A 14,926-nucleotide genomic window follows, 5' to 3' on the forward strand; every position below is an offset into this window, starting at 1 on the left:
GGTTCACCAGATCAGAGTCTATCACTCATGTGGAGGAGCAGGGAATCAAACTCGGTTCTCCAGATTAGAGTCCACTGCTCTTAACCACTACACTCCACTGACTATTGACTCAGACCAATCCACAAAACATAAGAAGCCCAGCAATGCCTCCACCATTCCCTACTTCCACCCCCAGAACTATAGTATGCAGCGGTGAAGTGAGAGCTATGAGCCAATGGAGAAACACTCACTCTATGGCACAGAGCTGGCCTCACACACTGGTGTGAGGACACGCTAAGGTCCCATGAAGGATTGGGACACAAAGGTCTACAGTTCCTCGGCCATCACCAGGATACTGCTGGTACATCATTTTTCTTGCTTCATCTCTAACTTCATCCCTAGCTGCATTGCAGAAAGAAGCACGCAGAGCCAAGAACTGCAATATGACTCAAGCAAGGGAGCCAACCAAGCCATACACTGCAGGAGAGACTTAAAAGATCCGGAGAGAGATTTTCTCTTGTCCCAAATGATACAGAGGACAACCCATCCACTCCAACCTGGGAAGATCCTTGCCCCTTGTTGACTCTCATCTTCTGGTTTTGAGAGTGAGTTTCCTGTGGCACTGAGTGGTAAGCTGCAGAACTGAAGAAGAAGAAGAAAAAGAAGAAGAAGAAAAAGAAGAAGAAGAAGAAGAAGAAGAAGAAGAAGAAGAAGAAGAAGAAGAAGAAGAAGAAGAAGAAGAAGAAGAAGAATTTATACCCCACCTTTCTCTCCCGTAAGGGACTCAAGGTGGCTGACAAGCTCCTTCCTCTCCCCACAACAGACACCTTGTGAGGTGAGTGGGGCTGAGAGAGTTCAGAGAGAACTGTAACTAGCCCAAGGTCACCCAGCAGGAATGCAGAAGTGCGGAAACACATCTGGTTCACCAGATAAGCCTCCGTCACTCAGGTGGAGGGGTGGGGGATCAAACCTGGTTCTCCAGATTAGAATCCACCTGCTCTTAACCACTACACCATGCTGGATCTCCAAGCTCTGCTTGTGACCTGGATTCGATCCCGGTAGAAGTTGGTTTCAGATAGCTGGCAACGTTGACTCAGCCTTCCATCTGAAAGGGGTCAAATGAGTAACCAGATTGCTGGGGGTAAAGTGGAGATGACCAGGGCAGGCAATGGCAAACCACCCTGTAAGCAAAGTCTGCCTAGTAAATGTTGGGATATGATGTCACTCCATGGGTCAGTAATAATCCAGTGCTTGCACACGGGTCAGCCTTTGCCTTTTTTGTAGCAGCGCTGGGGACTGTGATCAATTTTGTTTTGTTGTGTGTGTGTGCGTGCGTGCGTGCGTGCGTGCGTGCGGGAGATGCAGTAGCTTAAAGCTATGTAGAACCCATCCTTTCCCAACCAGCAGCATTTTCAACACAGAGACTTTCTCTTTCCTACCTTCACTCCTTGCCAGTTGAAAAATATAGCCTCTGTTATAATGAATTGGGGAGAAACCATACCCCTTCCCTCAGTCATAATTTTGGGGTCTCCCTATCCATTTCAAGAATAAGAACTAGTGATAGGATGTCCATAAAGGTGAGTGTAAACCAAGTTCATTTGAGGGATCTCTCTCTCTCTCTCTCTCTCTCTCTCTCTCTCTCTCTCTCTCTCTCTCTGCTGCTGCTGCTGCTGCTGCTTTGGGAGAGAGGCTTGTTTTCAAAAAGAGGCTTGTCTGATTTTTTTTAAACTTCGGCAATGATTGGGAGGGCAGAAGCAGAGCAGGGGAGGTGGTCGGAGCCAGAAACAGACCCTGCTTGTGCTGTTCATTGCAAAAGTCAACTCTGTTATATCGATATGTTGATATATCAAAATGAGCATTAGAGAAGCAGGAAGCAGTGGCAGCATGGAACGAGGCGAGAGGGAAGGCATGGATGGCAGCGAGGAGTGGGAAGGGTGGAGCTAGGCAAAACAAACTTAAATTCGGGCTACAAGTGGCCTCACTTGTCACGGGGAGACTGAGAAATGAAAGCGGGGCTTGAGGAAACAGGTTTTTACAAGAAATCATGCTGCAACAGACATTTGCTTTTATCGCACAACTGGTGCCTTGTGTGTAATCAGCTTTTGAGAGTCAGGAAGATATTCTTCTCTAGGTCAGACCCTGATTTCACTGCCTTCGCATTCTCGTTCAAATCATCTGCATTTGTTCTGCAGGCATTTTTCTGCAGTGCAGATGTATATATGCAAGGATTCTGCATACTCGTGTGTCCCTACAGAAGAAGCTTAGCTATTTAAAAAAAAACAGCTGCAAAGCATCCCTCTCTCTAAACAGTTCTACTTATATACTTTGGAGCACACAAAACACAGCATCTAAATCATTTTGATCCAAGAAGACTACTCTTCTGTCCGCATTAGGATACTGCATTTGTTGTGGTAGCACAGTAACTCTCTAAAGGATTCCACTGAACACAGAAGATTCCCTGATCTACCTCATGCATAGGAACCTGTGCTGCATGAAGATACTAAGGCAATCTCTCTCCAGCCAGAAGGGAAAATCTGCATACCGCTTTCTGTGTAGGCATAGTGATGATATAGGGGTGGATAGTCAGATAATGCTCTCAGATTGAGAATTCACTTCTTAATCATAGGGGGTGATGGGCATTTACTTCAAAATGGCTATCTGAAGCCAGTGGCATATCTGCAATGGGAACGGGGATGTGGGGTGTCAAATGACCCCAGGCACAACAGCGGGGCACGCACACAAAATTTCCCCCCTCCCCTGCGCCGACCCTGCTTGGAAGAGCTGGGTTGGTGCAGGAGAGGCACCTAAAGACGGAGCCGGCCTGCATTGTCTTTAGGCATCTGAGGGCCTTGGGAGGACAGGAAGTGGGGGGCGGCTTGGGGTGGGGCAGCCCCAATGGGTGCCATGGCAACAGGCCGGCCCAGGAACTAGTCTGCTGCTGCGATGCCTGTCCAAGCCACCCAAAGCCCCACCCCTAAGCACAGGGTGTGTGTGGGGGGGTAGGGGGTCACTCGGAGGAGGTGTTGTCCCGAGGCACCATCCCCCCCCCCCATATGCCTCTGTCTGAAGCAGCATGAATTAACTACAGTTCCACTCAACATATTCAAAGTCATTTTGGTATTTGTCAAAAGAGCAAATGTGACTGGGGATATTTTTCTTAATGGCGTGGAAATGTCTCTCACCAGCCTGCAGAATGTAACATTGAAAGAAACACCAAGAGGAGCTGAGAAACAATTTATAACAAATTTGAATTTAGAGAGGGAGAGGCAGAGAACTGGGTTCAGAGGGACTAACAGCAGCTTGGTATAGGGTTGACAGCTCCAGGTTGAGAAATATCTGAAGATTTTTGGGGTGGAGGCTGTGAAGGGGAGGGTTTGGAAAGGGGAGGGACCTCGGCAAGATATACTATCATACAGCCCGCCTTCCGAAGTGGCCATTTTCTCCAGGTGAACTGATCTTTATCATCTGGAGATTAGTTGTAATTGCGGGAGATCTCCAGCCACCATCTGGAAGGTGGCAACCCTAGCTTGGGAGGGGGCAAAGTGGGAGGATAACAAGGATGGCAAGCAAAGGTCCAAACACCTCAGGAAATACAGGGCTGAGCAGAGAGTACCAAAAGCATCCACTTTTCACTTTTGAATACTTCCTGCTCATGGCACAAATGGCTTGGGCTGTCTGCTAGGAGTCAAACTTGCCAATTTACATCCCACTACAAAACTCAATGTGGTTTTGATCTGATCCATGTAAAATTTGCAAGGTTGCTGTGCCCTTCCAGGTGAACTCAGTTAGGAACACTCAGGCTGTTCATAACAGAATGTTTTGGAGGGCATGAATTCATAGGGTCACCATAAGTCAGTGACTTGACGGCACCTAACACACACGCATAGCTGAAGCAGCTTGTTTAGCCTCCTCCTCCTCCTCCTCCTCCTCCTCCTCCTCTTCCTCTTCCTCTTCTTCTTCCTCTTCCTCTTCCTCCTCCTCCTCCTCCTCCTCCTGCTGCTGCTGCTGCTGCTGCTGCTGCTGCTGCTGCTGCTGCTGTTTGCCTTTACTTGCAAGTTTACAAGATGACTCATATTGATTTGCCTAATAAATCATTCCAGGCAAAAGTATTTTGTAGACAAAAGAACTGTGCCCCGTGTGGACCCATTCTAAATGGGCACTATTGTATTTTCAAACAGAGGGGCAGGGAAAAGTTGTTATGCTGCAATATCAGGGAGGAATAGGATGTTTTCAAAAATGCGCACACGTGTGCTTGACTTGGAAGCCTTTCAAATAGAGAATAGGGGCCAAATGGATCCATGGGCTGAAGGCTCTTAGGGGATGGGGCGGTATATAAATATGATAATAAAAAAATAAAATAAAAAAATAAAGACACAGGATTTGTCCATAGATGCTCATTGCAGACCCATGCAACCTCAGATTCCCTTGGGGCTGTGCAGCAGAGGAAGAGGGGGTATAACCCTGTAATCCCCATTCAGTTTTACTGTTTGAAAGTGGTTCTCTTACTCTATTATTGACATTTTAAAGGCGAAATTATGTCTCTTTAATCTGCTTACCTGGTAAGATTTCATAAATGCCTTCTTTGCAGTCTTCTTCAGTCTCCTCTTCTTCCATGTTCTGAAAAGAATCCTTAAGTGTCCTATTTGAGGAATCAAAACTGTCGATGTCATCATAGGTTTCTTCTTTGACATCCTCCTCATAAGGGATAACAAGGGACCTCATATCTACAAAAAGAAGAGTTGGATTTATATTCCCCCCTTTTTCTCCTGTAAGGAGACTCAGAGGGGCTGACAATCTCCTTTCCCTTCCCCCCTCCCCACAACAAACACCCTGTGAGGTGGGTGGGGCTGAGAGAGCTCCGAAGAACTGTGACTAGCCCAAGGTCACCCAGTTGTTGGAGTGCACAAGCTAGTCTGGTTCACCAGATAAGCCTCCACAGTTAAAGTGGCAGAGCAGGGAACCAGACCTGGTTTTCCAGATTAGAGTGCACCTGCTCTTAATCACTACACCATGCTGGCTCAGTTTGGGGTAGGTGGGGCTGAGAGTGCTCAGAAGAACTATGACCAGCCCAAGGTCACTCAGTTGGCATGTGTTGGAGTGCACAGGCTAATCTGAATTCCCCAGATAAGCCTCCACAGCTCAAGTGGCAGAGCGGGGAATCAAATCTGGTTCCTCCAGATTAGAGTACACCTGCTCTTAACCACTACGCCACTGCTGTTCCTACCAGTCTGGTTCAGACTGTGAATAAGGTGGCATGAGGTAAAGATGTGGCATACAAAAGAAGAAAACTAACCACCTTGATAAGCCATTGGCAGAGGCGTAGCTCCAAGTGGGCAGGGGGAGGGGTGTGTGATGCACCGGGCGTGCTCCTCTGCGGGGGTGTGGCAAGGGTGTTCCGGGGGCGTACGGGGGCATTCCAGGGTGGGACGGGGGCAGATGGGGGCATGGCAGAGGCAGAGGGCGCACCAGTGCAACGGGTGCTTTCCCCCCTTGCTCCATCCCTGGCCATTGTGTTTTGTAGGATCAATCCAAACATTTACTTAATTGTACTGGTATTTATTTTATTTTATTGGTTTTGTATACTCTTCCTAGGGGCTCAGAGAGGTGAACAACAGTTTTAAAACAGACATTAAAAATCAACGTTCATCATAGCAAGAACCCATAAAAAATTAAAAAAATAAAATGCAGATGGCATCTGACTGCTTTCCCCTCCCCCACCGTGCCCACGGGAGGCCAGATGGAAAGGTAGAGGTATTTAACCAGGCTGGCCAAATGCCTGGCAGATCAGGTCCATCTTGCAGGCCCTGCGAAAACTCCTGCAGGGCCCTGATCTCCTTAGGGAGCCTGTTCTACCAGGTAGGGGCCAGGGCTGATAAAGCCCTGGCCTCAATAGAGGCCAGCCTGATCTTTTTTGGGCCAGGGATCTTTTTTGGGCCAGGTCCTCCTGGGAGGAGTGGAGGGGCCTGACAGGGTAATATGGGGAGAGGTGGTCCCTCAGGTATGCAGGTCCGAGGCTGTGAACGGCTTTAAAAATACCAACCCTTTAAACACAATCTGGAACTCAATTGGCAGCCAGTGCAGATAGTGTAGAATTGGCATAATCTGCTCTCTACTCGAATTACCTGTGAGCAGCCTGGCAGCCGCATTCTGGATGAGTTTTAATTTCCGGATCATGGCTAAAGGCAAGCCCGCGTAGAGCTAGTTACAGTAGTCTAACCTGGAGGTGACCGTTGCATGGATCACAGTGGCTAGATCAGGACGGGAGAGGTACTGGGCCAGTTGCCATGCCTGCCGCAGATGGTAGAAGGCCATCTGGGCCATTCGGGTGACCTGGTCCTCCAGCGATAAGGCTGGGTCCAGAATCACCCCTAGGCTTTTGGCAGATGAGGCAAGCTGTAAAGCCTCACCATGCAGTGTAGGCAGGCCAAAGGACACCAGACGTTCTCCCCGACCCAGTCACAGGACCTCTGTCTTTGTAGGATTTAACTTCAGTCAACTCACACTCAACCAACCAGTGACAGCATCTGAACAACGCTGGAGAGCATCAGGGGCTGAAGGCAGGTGGCCTTCCATTGTGAAAATGAGCTGCGTGTCATCCACATACTGATGGCACTGGAGCCTAAAACTCTGGACTAAACCTGCCAGGGGGTGCATGTAGATTTTAAAAAGCATCGGGGAGAGGATCGTCCCCTGTGGCACCCTACATGTTATGACGCCTGGAGTTCTCTCCCCCCGACGCCACCGGCAGTCCCCGGCCTTGGAGAAATGAAGCCAGCCAGCACAAGGCTGACCCCGGAACTCCAATACTGCTGAGACGGTAGACCAAAAGGTCATGATCTACCACATTGAATGCTGCGGTGAGATCTAACAACACCAGCAGCACTGAACCGCCTCTATCCAAGTGAAGCCGGAGTTCATCCACGATTGCAACCAACACCATCTCGGTCCCATGACCAGCACAGAAGCCGGACTGGAAGGGATCCAATATATTTGCATCATCCAGGAACCGCTGGAGCTGATCTGCCACTGCTTGCTCAATTACCTTACCCAGAAACGGAAGATTCAAAACTGGGCGGTAATTGGCCAGATCCCGAGGATCAACAGCGTTCTTTTCAGGAGTGGGTGGACCACTGCCTCTTTAAGCCGACCTGGGAAAACTCCTTGCTCAAGGGAGTTGTTGACAATATCCAACAGGTGGCTCCGTAGCTCCTCCCTGCTAGCTAGTATCTTACTTTTTCTTCCTACGAGCATATGGTAATGTATATAGTGGTTCTCTCCTCCATTTTATCTTCACTACAACCCTCCATCCTGAATACGAGCTTGGTCCTGGGTAGCCCAGACTAGCCAGATAGATCTCAGAAGCTAAGCAGGGTCAACCCTGGCAACCATTTGGATGGGAGACCTCCAAGGAATGCTGGGATTGTGATGTGGAGGCAGGAAATGGCCAACCACCTCTGTCTGTCTCTTGCCTTGAAAACCCCCAGAGGTCTCCATAAGTCAGATGGCCAAAAACAAAAATCCTCTCTGGGTAGGTTGGCCTGAAAAAGAGTGATTGGCTCAAGGTCACCCGGTAAAGTTTGTGACAGAGGACCTTTAAAAAAAATCAAGAAACGACATGCAGTCATTCTTAACCTTGCAACATCTTCAAAGAAAAATTGTGCTAATTAATGCAGTTCAAAGTTAATGCCAGAATTATTAGCAGTGAGTGGATGTGTGTGTGTGTGTGTGTGTGTGTGTATTTGTGTGTAAATGCCCCAAGTTGCAGTTGAATTATAGATACTAAACAGGTTTCAAGGCAAATGATTCAGCAGAGGTGGTTTGTCAACATTACCTAATGTCATTATCAGATTCATCATATATTGCACAAAGTATTTTAAGATTTTCTTTTAGACTGTTCTATTAAGTATTATTTCATGTTTATTATTATATCATTTGATCTTGGCAACAACAGCCGTTATAATTAAATGTGTATTGTTATTAAATTATTAGATTATTGTGTATAATATCACATGTGCAATTTCCTACTTTCCTCAGTCTTCTGATACAATTGCAACATTTCTTTTGATTCAGCCTTTTCTTTTTTCTGTTCAAGAAGAAGAAGAAGAAGAAGAAGAAGAAAAGTTGGATTTATATCCCCCCTTTCTCTCCTGTAAGGAGACTCAAAGGGGTTTACAATCTCCTTTCCTTCCCTCTCACAACAAACACCCTGTGAGGTAAGTGGGGCTGAGAGTGCTCATAGCCCAAGGCCACCCAGCTGGCATGTGTTGGAGTGCACAGGCCAATCTGGTTCACCAGATAAGCCTCCACAGCTCAAATGGCAGAGCGGCGCATCAAATCCGGTTCCTCCAGATTAGAGTACACCTGCTCTTAACTACACCACTGCTGCTCTATCCATATTTATCCATATTTATAAAAGTACTTAAAACCCCCCCAGCACAGATGGTTTGCAATTGCCTTTCACTGCAAAGTCTTCCTTTGTGGTCTCCCATCCAAGTACTGACCCTGCTAAGCTTCCGAGGTCTGATGAGATCAGGCTATACTATCCCTTTACATGTCCCAGGGGTGGATACGCCCCTCCTTTCCCTCTGATGAGCCAATAATCAATAGGAAAGGAAGACGACACTCTCCTCTTACTGCCCCTCCCCCACCAACTCAAATGAAATGGGGAATGTTTTCTCCGAGTGCAACGGGAGTGCGCTGGCCGGCTGCTACGGTGGCAGATCCCTGAATTGGAGCCACATCACTCTATGTGAACCAGACTGGTGGATGCGGAGGATTCTTATCCAACCCCCACTATGCACAGCAGTCCTTTCCACGCATGGTTGGGGGCAATCTGTAATTCGAAACTCATTTCTCACAGAGATTGTGTCTGCTTGGCCCGCAGCCTGCACAAGCTAATTTCCACAGAGAAAACAGGAAAAGTCTTTGGTGTAAATCCATGGTTGAAATCTCACACCAGCAAATGCATCAGCCACAAATAGAATTTGGGCCTATCTTGGATTCCTGCTTTTAAACTCAGGGGCTGGTATTTGTTCTAACTTGAAGAAGAGGAAGAGTCTGGATTTACACCCCACCTTTCTCTCCTGTAAGGAGACTCAAGGTGGCCTACAAGCTCCTTCCCCTTCCTCTCCCCACAACAGACACCTTGTGAGGTAGTTGGGGCTGAGAGAGTTCTGAATGAACAGTGACTAGCCCAAGGTCATCCAGCAGGAATGTAGGGGTGGAGACACAACCGGTTTGGATTTATTCCCTGCTTTTCTCAACTATAAGGTGTCTCAAAGTGCAGAAACACAACTGGTTCAGGAGATAAGCCTCTGCCACTCATGCGGAGGAGCGGGGAATCAAACCTGGTTCTCCAGATTGGAATCCCCCTGCTCTTAACCACTACACCATGCTGGTTCTTGAGTGAAGCCGTTTTCTATTATCTCTTTTCTCTGACTTTAAGATGCCTTGGGTGGGGACGGAAAGCTGGCTGAGATTTCTCAGCATTATAAAAGGCCCTCTGGATATGCCGAAGGGACACATTTTTCTTCCATGATTACCATTTTGCAAAATATATCCAGTATATTTTTGCCTTTTCAATAGACAAGTGGAATTTGAAGTGATGGGAAATATATGTCGGCAACAGCTTCTTATGGACCCGTTCATATATGTTAGGAGAGGTCAGGGGGACTTCTTTTCTCCAGCAAGAGTATGCCTGGAGTCCTTTTTACCAGACACTTCTGTTCAGCCTGTAGTTTGCTGTACTCTGCCTTTTCTCACTCCTGCACACTGTAGTTAAAACTCTTTTGCAGGAGCTGTGTAGATGGGCTTGCTTTGGAATGGGATGTGGGGTTTTGGTCTTTTACAGCTTTGTAAAACTGCCATGGCTTTTGGCTACAGCTCCTACAAATCCAGGGGTCATGAGAGTTTCTTAGACTGACCAGGAGAGGGCACTTTCAGAACATACGTTCTTTGCTAACCAAAGAAAAAGGGGAGGAAGAGATTTCCAGTGGAGCAGATGAGAGTTCACTTTTTAATTAATCCATCTCTCTCTCTCTCTCTCTCTCTCTCTCTCTCTCTCTCTCTCTCTCTCACACACACACACACACACACACACACACACACACACACACACACACAGTCTTGCTATCTTCAGGGGTTTAGGTCTGTGCTCGAAATAAACGCCAGGAAATGAGGAGGAGCAAGCAGCTTCAAGAAAGAAAAGAGAGGGCATCCACTTGGATTTGGTATTGGCTCAGGTTTGCCTCTTTTTATAGCACATTCACAAGATCACACTCTTGGACATTGAGTTAATTAAAGCCGGTGGAACTACTAGCCCCTGGATTCATACCCATAAGCACCAGAGAAAACTCATGCTTCACCCCTAAGCAAATACAGAGCGGACTGAAAAAGTGTTTTAGATTTTGTAGATATGTCGAATGCTTCTTCTCCTGTTTTCCGTACGTTCTGCTGTATTGCCCCCACCCCCAACTCATGACCCTAAAATAGCCTTCCTTTCTCTTTTTCTCAGATTTCCTTCTTCCTTTCCAAGCCTCTTTCACTGGTCATGGGCCAATCGCCAGGTTTCTGCCTCACATATGTTTGTACTATTTGGTAAACAGGTGGATACGTCTCCAGCAAGACAGATGCCTGTATCTCAGAGGGTGCTGGACAGATTCATGGAGGACAGGTCCATCAGTGATGACTAGCCTTGGGGAGTAAAGGGATCCTCTGTCTACAAAGACAGCAAACCTTTGAATCCCCAGAGATAGGAGCCAACATCAGGAGAAGGCTTTGACCTCTGTGCACAGTACCTCTGAGGTACCTAGTTGGTGACTGAGTGGAATAAGGTGTTGGACTAGAATGAACCACTGGTCCGATCCAGGGGGGTTCTTCTTATGTCCATCCAGCTTGATACTCCATGTTCCAGCTCCATCCATCCATCCATCCATCCATCCATCCATCCATCCATCCATCCATCCATCCATCCATCCATCCATCCATCCATCCATCCATCCATCCATCCATCCATCCATCCATCCATCCATCCATCCATCCATCCATCCATCCATCCATCCATCCATCCATGAATGAATGAATGAATGAATGAATGAATGAATGAATGAATGAATGAATGAATGAATGAATGAATAATTTGGGGAGTCCAAGAGCAATGATAATTTCATTCTCCTCCCCATTGCTGGCCCTTGGGTCTCATCGTTTTTAGTCAACAACAGCAACAACAACAACCTTTATTAGGCATATAAAATTGGCTCCAGAGTGTTACAGATGTTTTTAGTCTAGCCTTCACCTCAGCTGCAAGTGTTAAGTAATCAAGTGCCAAATAGATACAGATGTGTGTCATCCTGAGGTGTAGCCTACAGCTTCTTTTCCCGGTTAGCTACTCACCCTTTAGCAGAAACAGGATATGATCCACCCAGTCCTTGGCTTCTTCAGGGCTGGGAGCTGTGAACTGAGAAGGGAGAACCATGGTTGTGGTCAGATTTCCACTGACATCTGTTGCACCTACTAACTAAATTCCACCACCAACCATCCTTCCTGTTTATGTGCTTTGATTACTTGCTTATTTTAATTGTTTTGTACACAACTGGTTTTATTGTTTGCGATTGGAGGTAGTGGGCAGGGACGTAGGTAAGGGGGGGAGTTTCTTGGGTTCAAACCCCTCCCATTACATGTCCGGCTTGCTTGAAACAATGCATGGAATGGAACAGCCAGAAAGCCCTCAGTCACTGAACCCACCCCATAAAAAATCTATACCTACATCACTGGCTAGTGGGAAAGGCAGCATTAAAATGTTTTAAAGGAAATGAAATAATTACACACCAATTAGTTTTTTTTTTCAGGTTTCCTGAAAATTTTCAGGTTTTTTAAGTTGAACCCAAAAAATACCCCAAAATGTGTCCACAGCAACTGCAGGTTGTTCTTCAAGCTCCAACTTGTCCTAACTTACATGCTACAATGGCCCACTGGGAAATTCCCCTGAAAGTTAAATGGCCAGGGAAAATGCTCACCAGCAAGAATTGAGAGTATGAATGGGAACGTCTACCCATACCCGATTCCCCTTCTTGAGCAGTTGTTGACTAGGATGGTCGACCTCCAGATGTGGCTCAGAAAATATCCAGCTATTCTTATTCTTATTCTTATTCTTATTATTATTATTGACCTCGGAGATCAGTTGTCCTGGGGAAAATGGCTGCTTTATGGGGTGGACTCTATCAAATTGTACCCTCCCTTTCCCAAGCTTTCCCAGGTTCCACCCCCAAAATAAGAACGTAAGAAAGAGCCTGCTGGATCAGACCAGAATCCCTCTAGTCCAGCACTCTGCTACTTGCAGTGGCCCACCAGGTGCCTTTCGGAGCTCACATGCAGGATGTGAAAGCAATGGCCTTCTGCTGCTGCTGCTCCTGAGCACCTGGTCTGCTGAGGCATTTGAAGTCTCAGATCAAGGAGGATCAAGATTGGTAGCCATAGATCGACGTCTCCTCCATAAATCTGTCCAAGGCCCTTTGAAAGCTATCCAGGTTAGTGGCCATAACCACCTCCTGTGGCAGCATATTCCAAACATCAAAGGAATGTTTCCTTTTAGTAGTCCTAATTCTCTCCCCCCCCGCCCCCAGCATTTTCAATGCATGCCCCCTGGTTCTAGTATTGTGAGAAAGAGAGAAAATCTTCTCTCTGTCGACATTTTCTACCCCATGCATAATTTTATAGACATCAATCATATTTAGATATTTCCCCACTGGAAACCCTATGATGATCCAAGCTCCCTGGTTGTGCCTGCACAAAAGGGTAGTCGTGTTAGCAATCATGCCAAGCTCTCTCCTCCAACTCAACTGAGCCACACTGTAATGCTACAGCCTGATTTGGCGGGGGGGGGGGGGCGCTGTTTAAAAGGCTAACGAGGGAGGGGGAATTGCATGTCACTATGAGCTGTCCCACCCCATTTCGATAGCACAGCTTAGTTCCATCCCATTACCTGTAGAGGTAACCCAGGGAAGGACACAAACCTGCTGCCACTCCAAATGCTCCCCTTGGAAGCTGGAGAAGAACAAGTTTATTTTCCCCCCTAATTAAATGAGAAAACCCCAGGAAAGGTGCCAGCTGTGTTCTGAATGGGCGTGACGTCATTTGGAAGTTTCCCTTTTCGTCGAGGGATTTCCTGCTTTCCATGCAAGGAAAAATACCTGGGCAGTTGCAAACAGCTGGGGTTTTATATTTCCCAAGGGTGGAACGATCCTTTGCATCTTCATCCTGAATACTGCTGGTGCTACCCAAGATCTTTTTCGGCACAGGCTTAATTTCACTAAGGTGGTATTGTTTGGCAACCCTGTGTGTCATCTGAAGAGTGCAGAACTCTGTAGATTTAGAGGTTTTCTCTATCATGCCCAAAGATTCTCTCCTCCTCCTCCTCTCTCTCTCTCTCTCTCTCTCTCCCCCCCCCACCCCACTCTGGGGATGTTCTGGAGGGAAAAAAGGAAATGTACTTACTCATTACTCCTAACAAAATGTTGTTGTTATTCTCATGTTGACAACACTTATTATGAAAAACCTATTATGGAATCCCACATAGCCAGGTTAAGGTCATACTACTTGTCTTTGTGCATATTTCAGCTGATATGCCAACTACAGACCTTCCTACAAAAGCATGACTTGGGCACAATGACCCATTCTCTGACCATGTACAGTTTAGATTACTGTAATGTGCTCTGTGTGGGGCTGCCTTTGAAAACTGTTCCCCAAAATTAGTAGGTCTAGAATGCACCAACCAGGTTATTGCCAGAGGCTTAATACAGGGCAGTGCATCAACCTGCTGTTGAAAGATGCACATTGGCTGCCTCTGTGTACAATTCAAAGCACTGGTTCTTACCCACAAGACAGAAGAAGAAGAAGAAGAAGAAGAAGAAGAAGAAGAAGAAGAAGAAGAAGAAGAAGAAGAAGAAGAAGAAGAAGAAGAAGAAGAAGAAGAAGAAGAAGAAGAAGAAGAAGAAGAAGAAGAAGAAGAAGGAGGAGGAGGAGGAGGAGGAGGAGGGGAGGAGGAGGAGGAGGAGGAGGAGGAGGAGGGGGAGGAGGAGGAGGAGGAGGAGGAGGAGGAGGAGGAGGAGGAGGAGGAGGAGGAGGAGGAGGAGGAGGATCAGAATCCTACCTGTTCTTAACCACTACACCACACTGGCTCCTAAATGGCTTTGGGTTGAGATATCTGAGGGATTACCTCCTCCCATATTGTCCAGGCTACCAGCCAACAGCTGGCCTCAAGCCCTGTTCTCTATATCCCCTCAGGCAGAAGTAAAGCCAGTGGTGACCAGGACCCAGGTCCCACTTAAGAACATAAGAAAGAGCCTGCTGGATCAGACCAGAGCCCATCTAGTCCAGCACTCTGCTACTTGTAGTGACCCACCAGGTACCTTTGGGAGCTCACATGCAGGATGTGAAAGCAATGGCCTTCTGCTGCTATAAGGTCTTCCCTGTAAGGTCACCTCTCTTCATATGTTTCACTGAGGCAGCTTCACTAATTTGAGCAAAGCTTCCTAAAGTAACAGGGTTGGCAACTCGAGGTTGGGAAATTCCAGCAGATTTGGGGGGTGAAGCTTGGAAAAGGGGAAATTTGGAAAGGGGCAATAACTCAGCAGGGATGGGATGCCGTAGCGCCCACACTCTGAAGCCATCGTTTCCTCTGGGAGAACTGTTCTCTCTAGTCTGGAGATCAGTTATAATTCTGTGAGAGCTGCAGGCCCCAACCTGGGGGTTGGCAGGGAGAAGAAAAGTTGATTTTTTACCCTGCTTTTCTGTAGCTCTTAAGGAGGTCTCAAAGTGGCTTACAATCACCTTCCCTTTCCCTTTACACAACAGACACCTTGTGAGGTGGGTGGACTGAGAGAGTTCTGAGTGAACTGTAACCAGCCCAAGGGAAACACATACTGCTCATTTTTTTAAAAAAACTGTTTTA

At 47.1% G+C, this 14,926-nt stretch overlaps 1 protein-coding gene across 1 annotated transcript in view; it reads right to left on the bottom strand.

Annotated features, from left to right (window-relative positions):
* The window catches only part of SKAP1 (src kinase associated phosphoprotein 1), a 125,111-nt gene that overhangs the window by 96,397 nt on the left and 13,788 nt on the right, over positions 1–14,926 (bottom strand). Inside the window, exons 4-5 of the mRNA XM_048516442.1 lie at positions 11,371–11,434; positions 4,536–4,703 (exon numbers count right to left, since the gene is read on the bottom strand). Coding sequence (XP_048372399.1) covers positions 4,536–4,703; positions 11,371–11,434 — 232 coding nt within the window. The remainder of the gene's footprint in view (positions 1–4,535; positions 4,704–11,370; positions 11,435–14,926) is intronic.

Source organism: Sphaerodactylus townsendi, linkage group LG15, assembly GCF_021028975.2.
Source record: "Sphaerodactylus townsendi isolate TG3544 linkage group LG15, MPM_Stown_v2.3, whole genome shotgun sequence".
In the NCBI taxonomy this organism is placed as follows: domain Eukaryota; kingdom Metazoa; phylum Chordata; class Lepidosauria; order Squamata; family Sphaerodactylidae; genus Sphaerodactylus; species Sphaerodactylus townsendi.